Source organism: Carassius carassius, chromosome 36 (assembly GCF_963082965.1).
Source record: "Carassius carassius chromosome 36, fCarCar2.1, whole genome shotgun sequence".
Lineage (NCBI taxonomy): Eukaryota > Metazoa > Chordata > Actinopteri > Cypriniformes > Cyprinidae > Carassius > Carassius carassius.
In genome coordinates this window covers 18,171,358-18,194,698 of record NC_081790.1, presented here as the reverse complement: position 1 = coordinate 18,194,698, position 23,341 = coordinate 18,171,358, and the positions used below count along the sequence as shown (strand labels likewise).

General features: G+C 43.6%; 1 protein-coding gene across 1 annotated transcript in view; it reads left to right on the top strand.

The window, feature by feature from the left end:
- Positions 1-23,341, top strand: part of LOC132117358 (collagen alpha-1(XXIII) chain-like) — a 139,040-nt gene that overhangs the window by 91,003 nt on the left and 24,696 nt on the right. The window contains exons 10-11 of the mRNA XM_059526606.1: positions 1,023-1,082; positions 1,908-2,015. Of these exons, the coding sequence (XP_059382589.1) occupies positions 1,023-1,082; positions 1,908-2,015 (168 nt within the window). The remainder of the gene's footprint in view (positions 1-1,022; positions 1,083-1,907; positions 2,016-23,341) is intronic.

The following is a 23,341-nucleotide window of genomic DNA, read 5'->3' as shown; positions in this document are numbered from 1 at the left end:
TAAAGCCAATTTCTGAGAAGTACGTAAAAACTCAACTAAACGCATACTTATTTTTAGTTTAAAAGAAGTATACTAATAGCTCACTTGAATAAACTTCTTTTTTTTCGTATGCGTTGCATAGGCTATTGTCTATGCGAAGCCTATAATATTTATAGTATAATCAATATAACAATATTTCATACAGTAGCCTATGTGTGCTCTGCGTGTACATTATATGGGGAAAATAAAAGGAGATTAGCATAATGAGCCTGAGTCTGAGCCGAGCCCGATCTGTAAAAAAAAGGCCAACGGGCTTGCAGACCTCTAATAACGGTTGCATTTTTCATCAATACATTTCTTAAATGATCCTTTTGACTATGTTCTGGCCCATCATCTAGTGGCAAAAAATATTTTTGGCCTGATGCGTAACTTACTTGCTGACCCCTGTCGTAGAGACTTAACATCCAGAATACCCCTAAAAAACATCTAGCAACTAACCAAAACATCAGAGCAACAAACTAAAAACTGCATGATAATATTTTGGAAAACATGAAGATCGTTTTGGCAAGTTGTGTATTGGCAAGCACCCATTTTCTGCTGACAAGGTAGAAATGTAGCTTTGGCATGCTGTGGTTCTTCACTGCAGCTTTTCAGTATAGTTCCTGCAGAGTAAGTTTTTGTGCACAGACTCGCTTGACAATCTGTGAGAAAGAAAAATCATGAATAAATTTCTCCTGGGAAAAAATATTTATTTACGTTGAAGACCTATCGAACCACAACTCTAAACATAAACCTCATTGCCATGTGCTCCCATTGAAAGTTAATCATATCCAGAAGGTGTTTTTGGGGTCGGTTTCTTAAAAAAAAAAGAAGAGCCCATTCAATTTCAAGTTGAAGTTCAGATCTGCACAGAAGAACAATATAAGATGTCAGCACCCTCCATTACATATATCTTAACAATGTCATTCTCCAAATCATCTCCTCTTTCTCTCTTATGTAATTTCCTGCCTCCATTTTTTTCTAAATGACCTCTGACCTCCCAGGGACCACCGGCCTTCGCTGCCTCTGCAGGCCTGCTCAGTAATCAGATTCTCACGGTTAAGGTTTGTCTTTCCCAGCCTATCATCTCTTGTCCATGTACGCAAACATCTGTGCCTCATACCTTACTTTATTTCACTTTGTTTTTCCACTTCTCCTTTGTACCCACAACCCTGTACGCTGAGGGAAGATGGTGCGAGCTGAATCTGTTTCTCCAGCTGTGATTACTGGCATCGCTGCTTTCTTTCTTATTCAGTCTGTCCATCTTTCTTATTATCTGTCCTCTGCTCTTAGATGGTCTTCCCTCGCTATGAGCATGGCTTTCTCTCGACTACAGCTGACCACCACACTTTTCACAGGCACTTTATAAAGGTAGAGCTGGACTTGTGCATGCATGCCTGGCTGCTTTTCTCATTTTCTCATTTCTTTTGTGTCCTTAGCCTCAGTTAACTCATCTGGCAGTTTACAATGTTGTGTTGCATGCCTGTTTTGAATTTCAAAGAGAGGATAATTGTTGTGTTTATTGACAAAAGAAAAAAAATGTTTGCTAGACCACAGCAAACAATCAAGCCAAAATAATGTTTTACCTTTTCTAGCTGTAAAAGTGTCTTGCATTATCTTAATATGTTTACAAGAATCGTTTTTGTGAGGAACAGACATTTCTTCATACATAGCTGATCCTTAAAGCTTCGGCCCCAGAAGCATTTTAGCATTTGCCGCAACCAAACTCAGTATCAGTGCTCAGAATATCAGTGGTTATATGAGACAAAATTAATGTGAAACATGGTTAGTATATCCAATGTAGACAAAGTAACTATTTGAGATCAGAAACAACATTGAAACTCTTTTCAAATACAATATTCAAATACACGTTCTCTCTCTGTCTTTAGGGTGATCAAGGTCAGGCTGGGCCCCCAGGACCTCCAGGAACACCTGGTCCCAGAGGGCCTCCAGGAAACACAGGCAGAGATGGGCCGCAGGGCCACCCAGGAGAGCCGGTGAGACACTTGCATTCAGTCTCACATGGTCTCTTGTGCCTGTGTCTGTACTAAGCTCACTCATTCTACAGCTGTTGTGACTCATACTGTATATGGTCACACTGTGCTGAAGACCCCACTCAGAAGACCAGCTGCAGCTTCTCACTGAGCTGAACACTTTGCTCAGTGTTGGGTTCAGATATACTGCATTTGCTTCTACATATGTGTTCTTGGCAGATGCTTCCTTACACAGTGACTTGGTTTTAAAAATACATAGATTGTTTAAGATAGGTAGCTGTAGAATACATCTCAGGTGTAATGAGTGCTATGCGTTCAGAGGGTGAACATGATTTCACCAAGTACAACATGTTCCTGGATCAACATCCTTGTATGTTCTTGGTTGATTTCTAGCGTAAAAAAGGCTGTGAAACAACAAGTCAACATTTAGCTAATGTTGACTCCACATTTGCATGTGTTCTGCGCTGCTAGCACCAGTAGCATTACTGTCAGCAGCTCTTCACCTGTTTGAGAATGTTGAACTGGTGAGGCATAGCACTCTGATTGGCTGTTGAAAGACTAAAGTGTGCAGAGCAGGGGTTTACTCCAGGACAGGTTTGAGAGCCACTGGTCTAATGCATTGCCAGTCAAGGCCTCATTAAAACCCTGAACTTTGAATAGGGTTGCTTTAACATTTAGTTTTTCATTAACTTGTAGTTGTTTTATTTTTCATCACCTCAAAAATCATATGAAGCCTCAACATGCTGTTCTCTGTAATGCATTATATAACAGTCTGTGAGGTGGGATACTTCGTGACTGAATGTGCAGCTTCAGAGTATGTAACTTTGATGGTTTATGCATTTGTAGTAAATTCTCAATGTTTTCCTAAGCCAGTTTATCCCAACATATGTTCAGAACTTTATTTCCTTTTCAGACTACCATCTAATCCAAACAAAGAAAGGTGCAATGATAAAGGACAACAACTCTCACCCTGCTCTCTCCCTCATATTGGGAGCAGATGTTCTGGGGTCAAGAAGCTCAAAGGCCATTTCCTGTTATTGTATCCCAAATTGTGTTAATATATGCCTAAGTGAAAAAGGTCTTTATTTTATTGTAATTTAATTAAAAAAAGCAAACTTTCTTATTTTCTAGATTCATTGCACACAAACTAGGGATGTAAAATATCGATTAATTCCATGATCGATTGTTATTTAAATTAACGATCAATTAATCAATTAATCATTAACCATAATGCTGAAAAATGCATCTATTGCAGACAGCAGTCACCGGCATGACAGGATGTGCAAAAGCCACACACACACACACACACACACACACACACAAAACTATGGATGCACTATCATGATTTTTCATGGCCGATTCCGATACCGATTTTTTTACAAGCAAACTGGCCGATTCCGATACCGATTTCTGATTATTTTTAACTATCTTTAAGCAACAAACAAGAAAGAAGGAAAGTGTGCATAAACAAGATGTTTATTTGGTATTTAATAGGCCAAACTGGCTTATGGCTATTAAAAACAAAAACCATAACCATCTGAAATTAACGGCAGTAACTGCACAGTAAGAAGCTTACATTCAATACAAACATAGATGGTACAGACATCAGCATTTAGCTTTTGTTTTTGAATTGTGTTGAAACTACAGAGAACTGGCCTTAAATTAAAAGATTAACTGTAACCATGTGAAATTAAATGCAATAACTGCATAGTTCTACAATCCAAACAACAAAATCAACACACATTCAATAAGATGTTTCTTAATCAGCGTTCAGTATTTGTTTTAGTTTTTAAATTTGCTTTTAAATTAAAAAAAAAAAGGTCTTTACCAGTGAGACTAAATAAAAGTATGCTATATAAATACATTATTCCAAAAAGTTAAAATCAAATAATGTTGGTGCGAATAAAACAAAGATGCAAAAAGTATTTCATTCATCCAATAAAAATAAAAAAATTAGGGTAATGATTCACATCTATACTTTTTTTACTTGAGCCAATGAAAAATAATTTATTGTCTCAAGTAAAAAAATATAGATGTGAATCATTACCCTAAAAAAACTTAATTGGATGAATGAAACACTTTTTTTGAGTGTGCTACATTAGGTGATTTTTAAATCAAATTAAGTCTATGTAATTTCAAGGTAAAATAAAAATAATCATCCTAATGCAGAAATTACGTTTACTTCTGGCTTTTCAAATGTGTATGCATGTTCTACTTTACAAAAAAAAAAAAAAAACATTTCAGTTTTGTCACAGTTTAGTCCGTTTTGTTTCTCATCCAACACTTGAGAAGTTGATCTGAACATCTCTTCACGGTCTACTCGTGTTCAGGGCCGACCGGTACAGCTTTAGTGGGCACAGAAAAATTTGTGCGCCAGTACACCAACGGCTGTTCGCTTCCTGCTATCTGTGCCTCAGACATGAAGCTCTGCATTTCCAGTGCTGAACGGCTGCCCGTGTCCTGTGCACAGATTTCGAAATACTTCCACACAAATGACATAGCGAACCATTACAATGTAGTCTGTGCACGCAAGCGCACTTCTGGAAAAATTGGCCGAAAAAAGACCAAAAACCGTCCGATTGCCAATCGCGTATTTTAATCAAAAACCTGCCGGTTCCGATTTATGGCCAGTCAACCGGTGCATCCCTACACAAAATGCTTTCTCACTTGAATTAATGGGGTTTTAGTCTAAATAAAATGCTAGTAGCAGGATAATAAAATGAATAGATGTGATTATGATCATTTGATAAAATGAAGGGAGCGCGCCATACGTTTGAACCATACGCGCCTTACTCTACCGTTTCTCTGCCGCTTGCCCTACTGACCCTTTGCTTTGTCTCTGACCTGCCTACTGTCTGCCGCCTACCCTGATTCAAGCCTGGTAACCGACCTTGATTCTGTTTGTCTCTGATATCCTTGACGCTTTTGTCTGACCTCTGCCTGGTAATTCTACGTTTTCTAAATAAACATTGCACATGGATCCGAATGCCCCTGACTCCTCATTACAGGTAAACATGGGAAGCTAAATTAAAGACTTCATGAATTAAGAATTCGTTCGATTTATCAATTTGTTCCCTTATTTCAGTTAAATCATGGGTTATTTAGGGAACAAAATTAATGAAACATGGACAATTGCCACAAATTAATAAGTCGTAGGAACGAATTAAGTTGTAGGAATGAATAATCTATCTGTCTTGTGTCCCGCAGCCCTCAAAGCGCAGTTATCTGATGAAGTGACTTAGTTAATACATTTCTATTGCTTTTCATGTTGAATAACTTTTGTGTTGTTTCTATTTTAATGTACTTTTAAAGTTTAAATCACATTAAAAGCTTAATTAGTACATTGTGAATGAATGATAATGTACTTATATATGGTCACTGTCACTCACAGCTGCTCGCACGTGTTCTGCTCACGAGCCGCACGCAGCCAAACATTAAATCGGTTAACCGTCCATCGACAGCCTTTAATCGATTGCATCTCTTATCGACAATTAACCAATCATCGATTAATCATTTACATCCCTAACACAAACTTAAATATTTCAAGAGTATTTTTGTTTTAATTCTGATGGTTACGACTTACAGCTTAGGAAAATAAAAAATTCAGTATCTCAAAAAATTAGAATATTCCAGTTTAAGCTTGATTTGTTTGATTAATTTTGAGTATAAATACTGAGTATGTCCTGTGCTAGAACATGCAACCACAATTATGGGAAAGACTACTGACTTGACAGTTTTCCAAAAGACAATCATCAACACCCTCCACAAGGAGGGTAAGCCTGTAACGGGGCTGACGAGTTGTGAGACGTGCAGATCCGTGTGCAAGCTTTTATTACATGGAGATGTGATCGTAACAGGCATGGGCCAAACACTGGAAAACAGGTATATAGAGGGCAAGACAAAGAATATTTCTAGGGCAAGTGTGGGTCTTTGATGAATGAACAATATCCAGAGGGCTAAGCAAGAGGAATAATCCAGAATCCAGAGCAAAGGGTCAAAACATGAGAAACAGGGCTATGCAGGAAAAAGACTAAGATAAGACTATGAAAACTAGAAACTGAAAAAGACTATGAAAACAAACAGGGAATGGCTTGGTATCGCAGCTATCTCTAGGAGAGGGACATGTGCAGAACAATACTCAGCATTGTGTGAGGGGAAGTTATAAATCATGTCTGATGATTGTGCTGTGTGTGTGTGTGATTGGACTCAGGTGAATGGTGAGATTGTTATCAGGTGAATGTGATTGTAGGAAATGTAGTCCAGGGTGTACTGTGTAGTGTGAGAGTCTGTGTTGTGGATGATATCCTCTGGTGGGGAATTAACAGCATTTCAGTGACCGGATCATGACATGCTGGATGCCAGTCTGGGACACTGAAATGCTGACCTCCAGGCTCTGGGTGCAATAGACAAGATGTAATGAGCTTCAGGAAGATCAGCTGTGAAGTGATGAGCCTCTGGAAGTTCAGCTGAGAACTGATTAGACTCTGGAAGCTCAGCTGAGATGTGACGAGACTCTGGAAGCTCAGCTGAGACGTGACGAGACTCTGGAAGCTCAGCTGAGATGTGATGAGACTCTGGAAGCTCAGCTGAGATGTGACGAGATTCCTGAAGATCAACAGTGACTTGACTTGCTTCAGGAAGATTGACCGTGACTTGACGTGACTTGTGAAGGTCAGCGGTGACTTGAATTGACTCCTGAAGATCAGCTGTTGCTGCCATTTTGCAATCAGGCTCAGCTGTCACCTCCATTTTGTGCTCGTGCTTTAGAGCGGCTGCCATTACATGAGTGAGTGCAGTGTCGCGTTCTTCCTCCACGAAACCCACAGTGAATGAAGAGCCAACAGTCAACAAAGCATAATCCATAAACTGAGCGAGTGATGAGCGTGGACCATCGCGTCTAAGCTTAGACCTAAGAGGTTGGTTAATGCCATCACAAAAAACTCTATCAAAAGACAGTCTGGTAAATCTGAATAGTGTGCGATTGCGAAATATTCTCGAATATAGTTCTCCAGTGATCGTGGAACCTGGCAACAAAATTCTTGCCGTGTCCATACCTGGCAGATGTTCCTCAGAAAAGCCGCTGGGTCCTTCTGTGGCCAACTATTCTGTAAAAGGGCTGACGTGAGTCGTGCGGATCCATGTGCAAGCTTTTATTACACAGAGACGTGATCGTAACAGGCATGGGTCAAACTCTGGCAAACAGAGGACAAGACAAAGAATATTCCTAGGGCAAGCGTGGGTCTTTGATGAACGAACAATATCCAGAGGGCTAAGCAAGAGGGATAATCCAGAGCAAAGGGTCAAAACATGAGACACAGGGCTATGCATGAAAAAGACTAAGTAAGACTATGAAAACTATAAACTGAAACAAGACTATGGAAACTAGAAACCAAAACAAGACTATGAAAACAAACACGGAATGGCTTGGTATTGCAGCTATTGCTAGGAGAGGGATATGAGCAGAACAATACTCGGCAGTATGTGAGGGGAAGTCCAATGCTTATGAAGTGTGTCTGATGATTGTGCTCTGTGTGTGTGATTGGCCTCAGGTGAGGTTAGTCCAGGGTGTACTGTGTAGTGTAGTGCTGAAACGATTCCTCGAGTAACTCGATTACAAAAAATGATCGAGGCAAATTTCTCTGCCGCAAAGCCTCTTTTAATTTATTTTAAAGCTCACGTCACGTTCTTTTGCAATGATTTTTTTAATGTGACACAACACGTTTACATCGCCCAAAAAAGCGGAAGAAGATGCAAAGAGTCAGCAGTGTTTTGATTTGAGGGCGCTGGCTGCAAAATGGAAGGGAGTGATAACAATGGCGATAAGCAAAAAGAAAAAACAAATTGGAGAAAACGACTAAAAATCTCCAAATTTTGGGATCATTTCATATCGAAACGTAAAGAGAATGTCGTAGCGTGTGTCCATTGCAAGATAGAGCTGGCATACCACAACAGCACATTGTCCATGCTGCAGCATCTCAACAGAAAACATCCACTCTACTCAGAGACCAGAGTACTGTCACCGTGTGATTGCTAGTTGAGATGAAGGCTGTTAAATAAAAGTATGTTAACTATATAAGGGACAACCCATGCCGGGCAGTACAATTATGTGAAAATATACCGCACGCGGATACGGAGGGGCCGTTACACCACCAGAATATTTAACAGCTTAGTTTATACCACAGCTACCTATGGAGTTAATTTACTGCCAAAAAAAATTGTGAATGGCTTTTACGATTAAATATACTAGATACTTTCTTTATAATGTGAAAGAATGTGAAAACATGAATGTTGGTTATATCATTTTCCGTTTTTAAATAACGTTATACATTTACATTTATTTTAAACACTCAAAGCATTAGCCCATGATTGTATATCGAACATTGCATCTTGCAAGTTATCACATATCACATTTTTCTTCAATATCGTGCAGCCATAATACAAATTATTCTATTATTAATAACTTTTTTGATACTTTCTTTATATGACAGTATGCCTCTGAATACTCAGTTGATACTTTCGTTTGAATACTGAAAGTTGAATAGGTTATAATCATGTCCCTAAGCCTAATGTGCTCCAATTTGAGTCTTTGTTAATTTTAGTTTGATCACCATTAATAGGATTTATAAATGCACAGCCATGAACTTAACTGTACGATAATGATATTTTAGCTTCGTAATAAATATCAATAATAATTTTTTACCTCTTTTTCTTAAATCATCACAGCTTCGTATAGACAGATATGTGTGGACAGCTACTTCATGTACCACTGAGCAAGCAGCTAAGTTTTCAGAGAGCATTTTAAACATGATTCTCTTGTTCCAAGTTCCTGTCCATGTGTTTTTGCATCCTAAATGCTACAAAGCCTTCCAAGACAGTAAAGGCTTATGTTCAGAACTTTTAGTTAACTTTTAGTTCTGAAATTTAAGTTGCATGATTAAAGGAGTCATACCCTCATATTACCTTGGATACCTACTGCTGTATTATAGTCTTTCAGGCCCTTCTAAAAAAGAAAATTGGAAAAAAAATAAACACAGAGCTCCTCAGACCCTTATCTCTGTAGGCATTATTGTCTCGCGAGATCTGATGCGATATTTTGGCTGTCGTAGACGGTCATTATAATAATGCAAATGAGGGGCACGTTGATTGGTTGCAGGAAGGAGGGGGGTTGACACCGCAGGTAACGCTTTAGCATATCATTACAAACTGACATCATGGCGCAAGTTGTGAATGAACGCGACCGGCTTCCCGGCCAGCGCCGTTTAGGGCTTAAATCAAACTTCATTCACGCACACATATGAAACACGCTTGCATATATACTAAGTACTAGTCACACATACATGTATATGAACTATCTACGCACATAAAGTTACTCATATGAGACGTGACCACAGCACACACATAAAAATATAAGACGTGAGCACACACACACACAAACTAGACGGGGCCTCATGTAAGCATTAGGCAATAAATAATCAATAACCGAATTCATGATGATCTCAGTCATTTGTTTTTTGCAAAGTACGTTAGCAGCCATTCCCCATACCTCGAAGCTAATACTCCTGCCAGTGTTGTGCCTGAACGCGTTCATTGAACAATAGTTCATGAACTCGTTCATATTTTGGGCGAACATGAACTGAACGTACCGCATTACTGCCTGATGAACGTTACTGTGAAGTCGTTCATTCTGGTGTCTGTGAACGCCACGCTCTCTCAGTTTTACTTCGTTCAGTAGGATGCCAGATTTCTATAAAGCCTTCCAGGCGAAAACCCACCTAAAACACACCTTAAACCGGCCTTAATATGTAGCGGAAAAAACACCCAATCTGGCAACGCCAGACTCTCTTGTTCAAAGTCGTTCATCAAAATGAACAAATCTTTTTTCGAGTCATTTCGTTCATTTAAGGGGCTTTAAATATTACTATTAACTGGCAAATTCCCCGAACACATCAACCTACGCAATCTTGATCATATTCTGAATTAAGAAATCATTATAATGCAGTCAAAAGTCCGTTTTTGCAGTCCGTTTACAGGGAACATAAATAATTACTTCACCTACAGTTTTTCGTTTGTCTAGTGAAAGACGCAATAGCATACAATAGCTGCATTAGCATTTAGATGCTGTTTGTTACACACAGTAGAGCAATAAAAACACAGTCTTACCATTTCAATTGCAGGGAATTTTGTTGGAATGGCGCTTTTCCCGAGCTTCGATGCCAACTTCGCCTGATATTGCCCCAAATTTGTGAAGGATTTCGGCATACAATGTTTAGCACAAACGCGTAATGATAAGCCAGTGGAAGGGTTGAAGGAACCGCGTCATTAAAAATGAATTTAATCCACTGGTCTCTGATAGCTAGGTCCGTTCTTGGTAGAGAAAACACATTTACATGTTGATTCTGGCAGTCAACCACAGAGCAACTCACGTGTGCACTACTCCAGCGTCTTTCGCGACTGAATATGAGGGGGAGAGGGGAAGGGGCGAGCTTCCTGCTGCGGTGTCCATATATGGTATATCCTGCCCCGTCTTGACGTCAAGACGGGGAAGAAATCAAAATCTCGTATTTGAGTGCGCGTGCACGTGGGCTATTTTACAAACCCTGAGGTAAACAAACGCTTCACTTTTAAATATCGGCTTCCCGGCCAGTGTATAATCGTTAGGCAATCATAACATACATTGATTCTCGTGGAAAAGTGAAAATTGTGGGTCATGACTCCTTTAAAAGGTAGTGTATTTGTGTTATTATTTATTTTAATGTATGCCTTAGTTTTGCATCTCAGAAAATGCTTTATTTAAAACCCAAAATGAATGGCACTTAAATGCACTTAATTCATCTGTCAACTTTATTGTCATTGTTCACAGTACAAGTACAGACAATGGGTAATAATTAAATGTTTATTTTTGATGTATGCATTGCATTCTATGCATTTAAAACATTTTCTACATAAGGAAACCTAGTTGTTCGTTTTAATAGACCCAAGAGTCTTATTTTCACTTGCATATTTAATATTGCACTTTAATTGAGCGAAAAAAACAAACATTTTATCCGATTACTCGATTAATCGATGGAATTTTTGTTAGAATACTCTATTACTAAAATATTCGATAGCTACAGCCCTAGTGTAGTGTGAGAGTCTGTGTTGTGGATGATGAACTCTGGTGGTGAATTAACGGAAGTTCAGTCACCGGATCATGAAAAAGCCACAGAATGTCATTGCTGAAAGGGCTGTCTGTTCACAGAGTGCTGTATCAAAATATATTCATAGGTTGACTGAAAGGAAAAGGTGTGGTAGGAAAAGGTGCACAAGCAACAGGGATGACTAGGGGCGCTGCCAGGAATTTTGGGCCCCATGACAAAAAAAATCTAATTGGGCCCCCTCTGCGCAGCTGTTGTCACCACATCTCTAGGACATAACTGTCCCATCAAAAGCTTTACATAACTCTAATCAAAGGCTTGCAACTGTCTTGCTTCTTGTAGTTCAATACTAGTATCAGCACAATATTCACTGCTGGTGATTTGTAAATGGATGTCTGCATACAGAATGTAGTTCACTATTTGATTCAAGATTAAAAGCCACCAAAATGTCCTTAAAGCAACACTATGTAACATTTTGTACCTTAAAATAATGTTTCTAAAATCGTTTCAGTGGTTCATCAAGTCGTAACAGGATGAAAGGCACTTATGCCTCCCTGGAGTCCCTGGAATGATGCTAAGTCATCAACACAGTGTTGCTCACCTTCTTTACTGGGACAGGGAGGGGTGCAGTTATGGGGAGACTGGGGTGCTGCTGACTCATATGTGGTTAAGTCTGCTAAAAGGGGCATGGACAATTATTTAATATGAATATTGTGCTAAACGTATCCCTGCACTGATTAAATGTTGATGGAATGTAGGCTAACACTAGCCTGCAGCTAGCTAGCTTATTTCACTATGGACAACAGGTTAATACCACTCATAGAGTCATTTGAGTCTTCCTTAGTTTTAGTCGATGAAAAGTCATTGCATTTTTGTCAACTTTTTGTCATTACTTTTAGTCAATACTTTTAGTCAAACTGTAGTTACCAAAATTTATTTTGGTAGCTAATTTATATGTAGTTTTCAAATTAAAATAATCATTAATTCTTCTCTCTTAAGACCAAATAAATTAAGCTTATGAGAAATTTGAATCAAGGAATACATTTGGAAAATCTTGAATAAATTATGACAATTTTCATTTTTGGGTGAACTATCCATTTAACAGAAATGAAAAAGGAGCAACTTATAAAAAATACTATATATATATATGTGTGTGTGTGTGTGTGCGTGTGTGTATGTATATATATTTATTTAAAAAAGCACATTAAGACAAATACAATAGAGATACAAATTAAACTCATTTTTCAGATACTGTAGGTTTTACTTAACATGTATACATTTATTTAACGTCTTTTGTTGGTTAAAATTTAATTTGGAATGCCCTTTAAGATGGAAGGCATGCATTAAATACTGACACACATTCAGTTTTCACACACCTGTTCACGTTCACTTAATCCATAACCTACTGTATTTACGTGAGATACTCTACACAATAAACATTTGGACTACTGTGTGTGTATGTGAGCTGTATGTGAGAACTGATGAAGCGGAGCGCGCGCGAGAGAGAACACTTCTGTCAGCGTGATTTCGCCTATCCCGCCTTCACTAACTTTAAGTTAATGGACAACTAATTGTGACTCCCGGGAAAAACGGGATGTCTGGTAACCTCATCCCTATCCCTTGGGGTGCTGAGGCCATTGTTTCAGATCTCTAGTTCGCATTTTATTAGTCTATCCATCCACTGCGGCTGTTATACTGACTAGATACGCAAACGGTCCTTATCCGATTGCAATCCAATGACAGGGATGCACATTTTGAAAGACAATAGCCTATAGTTAACGAAAATGCTGCATAAATTTCTTTATTATTTCGTCATCAGATATTATTTTTAGCTCATCGTCTCGTCTTCGTCACATAAAAAAATGTTCTTTAACGCATATTTTTCGTCATCGTCTTCGTGCGCTGTGCATTGATAATTTGACTGTCTGCAAATAACTAAACCATCACTGATGAGTGCGCTAAGGCAGGACCAAACCATTTTATGCAGATACAGGGGGGTGGTCGGTAAATATGGATGTTTAATTTTTTGGTCAATGGTGATATTTAACTTTTATTGCCATAATAAGTAAAATCAAAGACATCATTCATTTTATTATTATTTGAAATATACTCAATGATGACGGTTTATAAAGTGTATAATATAATACAAATGTTAAATTCGTTTTTACCTATTTGTTGGGGCCCCTGTCAGTCAGGGGCCCTTGGAATTGTCCTAACTCCCCCCCCCATACGGCGCCCATGGGGATGACCACAGCCTTGGGAAGATTGTCAGGAAAAGCAGATTCAAGAACTTGGGAGAGCTTCACAAGGAGTGGACTGAAGCCAGAGTCAGCTCATCAAGAGTCACTCTGATATCTTCAGGAAAAGGGCTACAGCTGTCACATTTCTAGAACCAAGCCACTCCTGAACCAGAAAAAACATCAGAAGCATTTCACCTGGGGTTAGGAGAAAAAGAACTGGACTGTTGCTCAGTGGTCCACAGTCCTCTTTTCAGATGAAAGTAAATTTAGCATTTCATTTGGAAATCAGCGTCTGGAGTCTGGAGGAAGACCGGAGAGGCACGGAATCCAAGCTGCTTGACGTCCAGTGTGAAGTTTCTGAAGTTAGAAATTATTTGCATTCTCCGCTGCGCTGAGGCGCCGTAAAAGCGCCGCTTCCAGCGGATTCCGGAACCGTCTTCAGCTCAACCGAGCTCGCCGGTTCGCCCTGCTTCACCGGCCTCCCCTGCATCGCTTCCCGATGGGCAGCGCCCGCTGTTTGCCGCCGCATCGTCCGAGGAAGTCGATCTCAGGGCCGCGTCGGGGGAAGAGGACACGTGCTCTCTGCTAGCTTCGGGCAGTGAGGGCTGGGCGAGCTCCGAGGATCTCGCGCCTTCTGCTCAGAAGCCCAGCAAACGAGCTGACATCGAGAAGGAGCCGAGGCGAGTGCTCACGCTGGCCGCGACGAGTCTCGGCCTCGTGTGGTCTGCACCAGCGCCCCCCCTCTCGTTCCCGGCTGGATGGTAGTTTCCTTTCGGATAAGCGTACTTCTCAAAGCCCGCCTCTTTCTTCCTGAGCTTCACAAAGAGGTGGAAAAGGCTTGGAACGCTCCATATTCAGCACGAACTCGTTCGTCTGTCTCACTAGCATTCTCCACACTGGATGATGCTAAAAACAGGAACTACCAGTCACTTCCGCCGGTGGAACAGGCGATAGCGACGCACCTTTGTCCGCCCTCTGCTGGATGGCGGACGAAAGCGGTGTTGCCATCTAAAGCCTGCCGCATGACGTCACCTCTGCTCGCGCGAATCTTTTCTGCTGCTGTGCAGGCTGCGTCTGCACTACACACGATGGCTGCAGATATTCCAGGGTGATCTCCTCTGTAAACTGGACGAGATGGGACCTGAGGCTATCTGTCTCGCGGATTTTAGGAGTGCTTCGCTACTAAATCCGCTGCACAAGCCATGGGACGAGTTATGGCTTCCGCTACGGTGGCTGAGAGGCATCTAGGGCTGACGCTCTCAGACATGGCAAGCGCTCCAGTTCTGTAGCGAGTCGTGCTAGACCGGCCTCGCAAAGCTCTCAGCCACACCCCCCGCCTCCTGCTGCTTCATCGAAGCGCCGGTGTACGAGTTCCGCTGTGGCCGAGCTCTCACCCAAGCGCGCCGCTGTTTCAGTTCCAGGAATTGTGACTGTCTCAGTGTTTTCTGCAACGCGCAAGCCTGCACAGTTGCCCGCTTGCCTGCACACAAAAGCCGTTATCACAACAGCTTCAGCAACGCAGCTCGAGACCCCGTTATCGCTCTACCGGCTGTCGCCCCGCGCCGCAGGGACCACGGCAGAGGATTACGGTGAGGCCGGAAGCCCCGAAGCCATCCTAGGAAAGCGCCGGTGTACGAGTCGCCGCGGCCAAACTCTCACCTAAGCGCGCCGCTGTTTCAGTTCCAGGGATTGTGACTGTTTTCAGCGTCTTTTGCAATGCGCAAGCCTGTACGGTTGCCCGCTTGCCTGCACACAAAAAAACGTTATTACTGCTACCCAGATATTTCCCGAAAAAGGTGTAATTTCTGGTGTCCCGGCCACGACCGATGGTGCTATAAATGTAGTGACGATGCCCACTGCTCAGTGCCCATCTCCACATATAAGCACAGCCCTTCACACAGGGCTCGCGCCCATTAAAGCGACTCAAGTCGATCGCGTGCCCTGCATAGTAAACGTGCCCACTCCTCAGTGCCCACAAACACTATGTCACACGCGTCATGTGTTTCTGTAAAAACGAAACCCGTGCACGTTCGTTCTGCCCAGGCAGACAGCGAGTCAAAAGCAGTAAATGTGCACGCTTACAGTCCACAATTACTCACAGAAAGCACGAGTCCCACGGGACCCGCTCAGCCCTCCCTCATTCGGTTAAGCACCGTGGGGGGGTCGAGGACGAGCGATCTGCCCGCTGCGATCAGCGTGCTCTCCTCCTCAAATGTCACATGCTTAACGCCCATGTTAGAGCACATCGAAGCGCTGCCGTTGCCCAGCCAACAGAGCGCGCTTCGCATCCAAACCCTAGCCATTCATGCAGACGCATGGTCAGCGCCAGGCCAGAGGTTTCAAATTGGGTGCTAGACATTATAAAGGGAGGCTACTCGCTACAGTTTTTTCGACGCCCTCCGCGCTTTTTAGCGCGTGTCGAAACTACGGTCAAAACAGAAGTAGCACACCTACTTCCAGCCGAAATATTAAAACTGTTGAGCAGAGGGGCTGTGGAGCCTGTATCTCAAGCTCAAAGCGAGGGGGGGGCTGTACAGCAGATACTTTCTAGTGCCCAAGAAAGACGGGGGTCTCAGACCCATACTGGATCTAAGACAGCTGAGCAAAGCATTGGCGAAACGCAGTTTCAAAATGCTTACAACCAGGAAACTCCTCGCGTATATTCGCAGAGGAGACTGGTTCATGTCAATAGATCTGAAGGACGCGTATTTTCAAATACAGATAGCGTCACGTCACAGGCGATACTTGAGATTCGCCTTCGAGGGCCAGACATACCAGTTTACAGTCCTGCCGTTCGGCTTGTCCGTGGCTCCTCGTACGTTTACGAGGTGCGTGGACGCAGCGCTCGCTCCTCTCAGACTCAGAGGCATGCGAGTGCTGAACTATTTGGACGACTGGCTGATTCTGGCTCAATCACGAGCGGAGCTCGTGGAACACGGGGCCATTTTACTCGATCACCTTGAGAAACTCGGTCTCAGTGTTAACTGGATGAAGAGTTCGCTGAACCCCAGTCAGACGAGACTGTTTTTGGGTATAGCTCTGGACTCACGTTCCATGACAGCGCGGCTGTCACCACAGAACGCGTTGGGCATTCAGCGCGCAGCGAATTCTCTCCGCTGCGGCGCGACCGTTTCGCTCAGAGAATTTCAGAAGATGCTGGGTCTCATGGCCTCAGCATCTCCAGTTCTTCGGTTGGGCCTGCTTCGCATGCGCCCCCTGCAGTTCTGGCTGAGACGCAAGTGTCTGGTCGGCTGCGTCTCAGGGTCAATCAGAGCTGCGTTACAGCCCTGAAGCCCTGGACAGCGAACGACTGGTACCAATCAGGTGTAAGCCTGGGGACTTCCTCGAAAGTGAAGATGGTGTCGACGGACGCCTCCACTTCGGGATGGGGAGCGCTGCTCGTGGGCAGACCGTCCTTTGGCCTGTGGTCAGAACGGGAAAAGCTCCAACATATCAACTGTCTGGAAATGCTGGCAGTGGAGAACGCGCTGACGTGTTTTTGCAAGCAGTCCGGCTGTTGTGGGAGAGATTTGGCAGGGCGAGGTGGACCTCTTCGCGTCCCACGAAAACGCTCACTGCCCCGCGTTCTTTTCCAAGAACGAAAGCGCACTGTCATTGAGATGGCCGTGCCGCCCACTTTATGCTTTCCCTCCCGTCTCCCTCCTTCTTCCGCAGGTGATAGAACGGGTGAGAGAAACGAGATGTTCAATACTGCTTGTAGCACCCTTTTGGAAGAACCAACCATGGTTCCCAGATTTGATGCAGTTGGCAGACATCGCCCCGTGGCCAGTGCCGTTGAGGAGGGACCTCCTCTCGCAGGCCAGGGGCTCGATTTGGCACCCTCAACCGGAGTAGTGGTCCCTCCATGTGTGGGCGCTCAACGGTTACCCGCTGATCTCTCAGTGGGAGTGCTAAATACCATCACTCAGGCTAGAGCTCCGTCGACACGACGGCTGTATGCCTCGAAGTGGTCGGTGTTTTCCAGCTGGTGCACAGCTCGGGGATGTTCACCCCTTAGTTGTGAGGTGACGGAGGTTCTCTCCTTCCTACAGGAGCTGTTGGATAAGGGCAGAGCCCCATCCACGCTCAAAGTTTATATGACGGCCATCGCAGCGTTTTCTGAAACAGCGCTCGGTCAGTCAATTAGGAGGGAAGGATTTGGTCATCCGCTTCCTTAGAGGAGCTAGGAGGCTGAATCCTCCCAGACCTCCGTCAGTCCCTATATGGGACCTCGCGGCGGTTTTGGAGGCCATGAAGGGTCCCCCTTTTGAGCCTATCCAATCGATTAGCCTCCAGCGTCTGTCGTTCAAGACAGTATTCTTGTTGGCTCTCGCTTCAGTGAAGCGTGTGGGTGACCTGCATGCGCTCTCGGTGAGCCAGTCGTGCTTGGAGTTTGGGCCTAATGACTCAAGGGTCATACTCAAACCTAGGCACGGTTATGTGCCGAAGTCCCTCAACACGCCGTTTCGGGCTCAGGTTATTGCCCTGTCTGCCCTGTCGGTGTCAGGAGAGGATGGAGACTCGAGTCTTCTTTGCCCTGTTAGGGTTTTAAGAGCTTATGTGTCTCGCTCCGCTGTCTTTCGACAGACTGAGCAGCTGTTTCAGCCGTTCAGTGGACGTTCCAAGGGAATGGCTGTTTCGAGACAGACTCTATCCAGATGGATAGTTGACGCCATAGCGTTAGCTTACGCTTCCAGGGACCTTCAGTGCCCACTGGGCATCAGAGCACACTCCACAAGGGGCGTCGCCTCGTCGTGGGCGTGGTCTACTGAGATCTCCTTGTGGGATATATGTATGGCGGCAGGTTGGGCCTCGCCGTCTACATTTATCAGGTTCTATAACCTGGAGGTTCCCGCCTTGCAAGCAAGGTTGCTTTCGGTATAGCCGAATCAGGGCCCTGATGGGAATTCTGAGTTTGTGAGCGTTATGCGCTGCCGACTGTTATAGGGGCAGTATTGCGTAAGACCCGCATTGCCACATTGGTCAGGCCTTGCCTCGACTGTGTGATGTCATATTGCCGCATCTACGGATGCTGCTAGATGTGGGACGGAGGGCTCCCCCCCCCCTCTCTCCTGTCCTGGACTCTCTGTGAGTCCCTCGAGTGACTGTGCACTGTAAATCCTGGCCGTTGCTTCAGGTTTATTGGTGTGTGATCCCTGCGCGCACGGCGTTTTACATGGGGTTCCCGTAGCGTCTTAGCTAAGACGCAGTACGAGAGAACTCTCTGAAGAGAACGTACTCGATTACTACCGTAACCTCGGTTCTCTCTAGAAGAGGGAACGAGTACTGCGTTCTCTGCCGTGCGTACGATTCACTCTGGTTCGCTTCGAAGATGAAATAAATCAGGTGAGTTAGCCTTTTCGAGCTCCTTTTATAGGGTTGGGCCACACCCGTTTCGGCGGGAAGTGGCATGAAGGGCGCAAAGCGCCCTTATTGGTCTGATATTGCATCAGCCTGCGCTCGATAGGCTGTGCAGTTGCCGCAGAGCAGCCAATGAGCGAGCGAGCCGTCTCGCCTATGGCTGTGTACTGCTGCAAATGCGCTTTACAAAAATTCAAAATTAAGGATAATTTTTTTCTTCAGTATTTCGTGAAAAGAGACTTTTCCCGTAGCGTCTTAGCTAAGACGCAGTACTCGTTCCCTCTTCTAGAGAGAACCGAGGTTACGTTAGTAACCGAGTACGTTTTAGTACCGATTGGCCACTTTTTTTTTTTTTTTTTTTTGATTTTTGTGAAAACATGGCAACCCTGAAAGAGACCAAAACTGACGTGAAGTAGTGTGGGTATGGGATTAAAATCCCACCAAATGTATTGCAGCCACAGATCGAAAAATAATAAGCAAAGATCAAATATTTAAAAACACGTGTAAAATAATAACGCACAAAACCGACAGCGCAGTCATGGATCGAAAAATAATAAGCGTAAATCAAAAATGTAAACACATTTAAAATTATATTGCACAAAACTGAAACATGAATTCAAAATTTTCCAAATCTCAAACAAAATCAGGTTTCCTGCTCATATGTTATTTTTTTGTTTGCTTGTGGTCTTTTCCTTCTTTGCTCGTTTCCACGTTCTGCGCTTGCATTTCTAAAAGTTGCAGTTAGAGTTTAATGTAAATCAGGGCAGACTTCAGCGTCACCATTGGGCCACAAGTTCTAGATTGACAGCTGCTCCTCTAGCCAATCAGTCCAAGGGGAAGTTGAAGTCACTCCAATGCGACTCGTGGCTGCTGTGGCAGGTGTGTGAAGTAGAGGGTGACGGTGACACGGGAGCGGATTTTCAAATCTCTCCTGTCCCAATCCCTCGAAAAACTGGGGGAAATTCCCATTCCGTTTCCCAGGATGACTCGTGTTCTCTCCCACTACCATGTTGTATTTATATTTTTTGGGCCGGAAACTGTCCGTTACAATGGAAAAATACAGCACAGATCACAGCATGCCCACTTTAGTTAAATAACAATTTTAAATTTAGTTTTTTTTTTGTTATTTTATCTTAAACAATGCACATTCTGTATTGCACACACGTATTGTAAATCATCCATGCTAACACATGCTTTCTATTTAATTTATTTTTTCATTTGAGCATAGATGTTGCACTCTGAGAGTGGCACTCTAGATTTATTTTTCATACACGGAGTTTCTTGCTCAAGTTTACATGACCAAGATGACAGAAACCGCATCTTGTTTTCTTTAATTATTTTCAGAGGTGTCAAGTAACGAAGTACAAATCACATCACACTCCAGCAAGGACATAGCCAGTTTTGGGTTCGTTTATCAAAAAATATATTTCTTAAAAGTAGGGTTGGGTATGGAACCGTTATCCGATCGCCTCAGAGTCAGTCCCCTTAAATTTCACATGAAACCGGCGTCAGACCGGTCTCCTCCCGTCTTTCAGCGTGCTCTTCAATCCGCAGACCGCGAGCGGAACAGCGCATGCGCACTTAAACAAACAGAGGACACAAGGTATTTGTTTATCGATAGATTGTTAGAATATCCGTATCTGTGCAGTTCTTTGTCATAAATACAGTTTACAAAAGGTCACGAGGGAGCAGTCTGTTTCTCATCTGTAAAGTTTTCGCTCATCACACCACAGCCGTTTCCTCCAGCGAAAATCTAGCCCTTAACAAATATGAACGAACACATACTTTAATTACACTTATTTAAATATACTTAATTTAATCATCAAAGCACTTTATACATACACTACTGTGCAAAAGTCTTAGGCACGTTAGTATTTTCACTTAAAAGAATGGTGTTCAGCCAGTTATTTATATATTTTGCTGTAGTGTGTCAGTATAAAATAACAGTTTACATTTCCAAACATTCATTTTGCCATTGTCAAACTGCTTGTGCATTCAAAATTGCACTAGATTATTATAAAAAATTAATGGCAAACTGATATTTCCTACTTACACACTACAACAAAAGATATAAATAACTGGCTTAAAACCCTTTTTTGGGGTGAAAATAATTTTTTTTCCATAAGACTTTTGCACAGTACTGTATTTTAAAAACGACATTGTTGCTACTTTATAAAGAATGACCATACAGTAATTCACAGGACTGATTAAAGACAGTGACAGACAGCACTCATTTTAACTAAATATCAGAGTGATTGACAGAGATACAGTAGAAACATTATGTGTGGTTTTGTATTAAATAATGACCCAGATTGTGAAATACATTTATTAGCCTTATGTGACGAGTGGGGCGGGGCCGAGGGACGTGGGAGCGAGGCCGGTGGAGTGATTGGAGATGAGCTACACCTGTTCGACCCACCGGTCTCGAGGCCCACGGAGGAGATGGAAGGATATAAAACTGGAGCGACGACAGTGAAGGACGAGAGAGGACCAGGCTTGGGCTTTTAGTTGTGTTTTTATTTGAGCGCACCAGTCGTCCGTGAGGGGCTGGTGCGCTGTTTTGTGTTCATTTTGTATTATTAAAATGTTATTTGAGTGTCCACTGGTTCCCGCCTCCTTCTTGCCGATGACTAGGAAGTTTTAGTGAAAGTGAAAAAAAAAAAGTGAAAGTGAAAGTGAAGTGACATTCAGCCAAGTATGGTGACCCATACTCAGAATTTGTGCTCTGCATTTAACCCATCCGAAATGCACACACACAGAGCAGTGAACACACACACACACTGTGAGCACACACCCAGAGCAGTGGGCAGCCATTTATGCTGCGGCGCCCGGGGAGCAGTTGGGGGTTCGATGCCTTGCTCAAAGGCACCTAAGTCGTGGTATTGAAGGTGGAGAGAGAACTGTACATGCACTCCCCCCCCCCCACAATTCCTGCCGGCCCGGGACTCGAACTCACAACCGGATTGGGAGAGTCGGATTGGGAGTCCGACTCTCTAACCATTAGGCCACGACTTCCCTCCTTTTAAATCATTACAGTGGTGCCGAAGCCCGGGAGAAGGAGGGACGCGCTGCTGAAGATCCCTCGCCGCTGTGGTGAATCCGCGGTGCCATCGAGCAGGCGAGGAGGATGCCACCATGGACGCTCGAGGCGGTGGACTGGAGCGAGTTGCCAGGGACGGGCGAGCTCGCTGCCGGCCGCCCGCGATGTGGAGGAACGGCTGCCGTCCGTGAGGGAGCGGAGGAGTCGGCGCCGTTCGCCAGGGGGCCGGAGCCTACTGCCTCCGTGAAGGAATCCGGAGGGGCAGGGAACGGGGGACTCCTGCCGGCTGCCCAAAACCGGAGGAGCCGTCACCGTCCACCGGGCGGCAGAGGAGTGTCGTGCCGTCCGCCGAGGGCCGTCCAGTGCCACCGCCAGGCACCGCGGAGGAGATCACCCAGCTGGTGGAGGGCCGAGCAGCAGTGCGTCTTGGAACCGGAATTTTTTTTTTTTCTCTCTCCCCTCTCTCGTCTCTGTTGCTCCTCCTTCCATCTCCGTTTCTCTCGCCTCGTGTGTCCTACCCCCAGGTTCCCGCAGGTCCCCTTGAGCGGTCCCCCCCGGAGGGAGGGGGGGGGGGTAGAGCTGGATATTGGAGCTTGGAGATGAGCTACATCTGTTCGACCCACCGGTCTCGAGGCCCACGGAGGAGATGGAAGGATTTAAAACTGGAGCGACGACTCCAGTTGTGTTTTGGTTTTTATTTGAGCACACCAGTCGTCTGTGAGGGGCTGGTGCGCTGTTTTGTGTTTATTTTGTATTATTAAAATGTTATTTGAGTGTCCGCCGGTTCCCACTTCCTTCTTGCCGATGACTAGGAAGTTTTAAATCATTACACCTTATATTAAGGGAAGCACAACTTGGGAAATGAGAGCATCCAAGGTTAAAGCTATGGATTTATTTTAAATATTTGTAATGTTCTTTAAAGTTATCCATAGTTTTTTTGTGGTTCTTTTTTTTTAAAGTATCGGTTCAGGCACCGTTTAGGAGCCAGTACCGTTTTAAAATTATCGAAAAGGCACTGGACCCTACTTAAAAGTTCTTATTTCTCACTGGCTCATTTGCCAAATGGGTGCTTTCTCTTCGTCCTCCACAAATTAAGCTACTGTAGGTAGTTCGGTAGCGAGACGTTTGAATAAATTAGCGTTTTCGATTGACGACGCGATTGACAATGTTGTGATAAGTAGGCTATACCAACTTTGTAACTCGTTACTCCCCGAACACTGGACATAGCAGACGTATGTACCGAATACAAGAAGCTATCAATCAAGAAGGTATCAGGATTATGACTTATTTTTCAATTTTAGTTTTTGATTAATCACTTGGATTAATCATTCATTTTGACAGCACTATAATGTTTATTGTAAATAGACAACCATACAAGAGTAATTGTTATTAAGCCTGCACCAATGTTCTTGTCCATTGCCCTCGCAGATTCCTGCCGCTGAGCTTGGATGTATATTTACATTCCATTAAAGGTTATTGATGACATGCCTCTAAAGTTTGACTTTTTGCACCATAACAATACTTATTGGCAACTAGTCATCATATCTCTAGTCC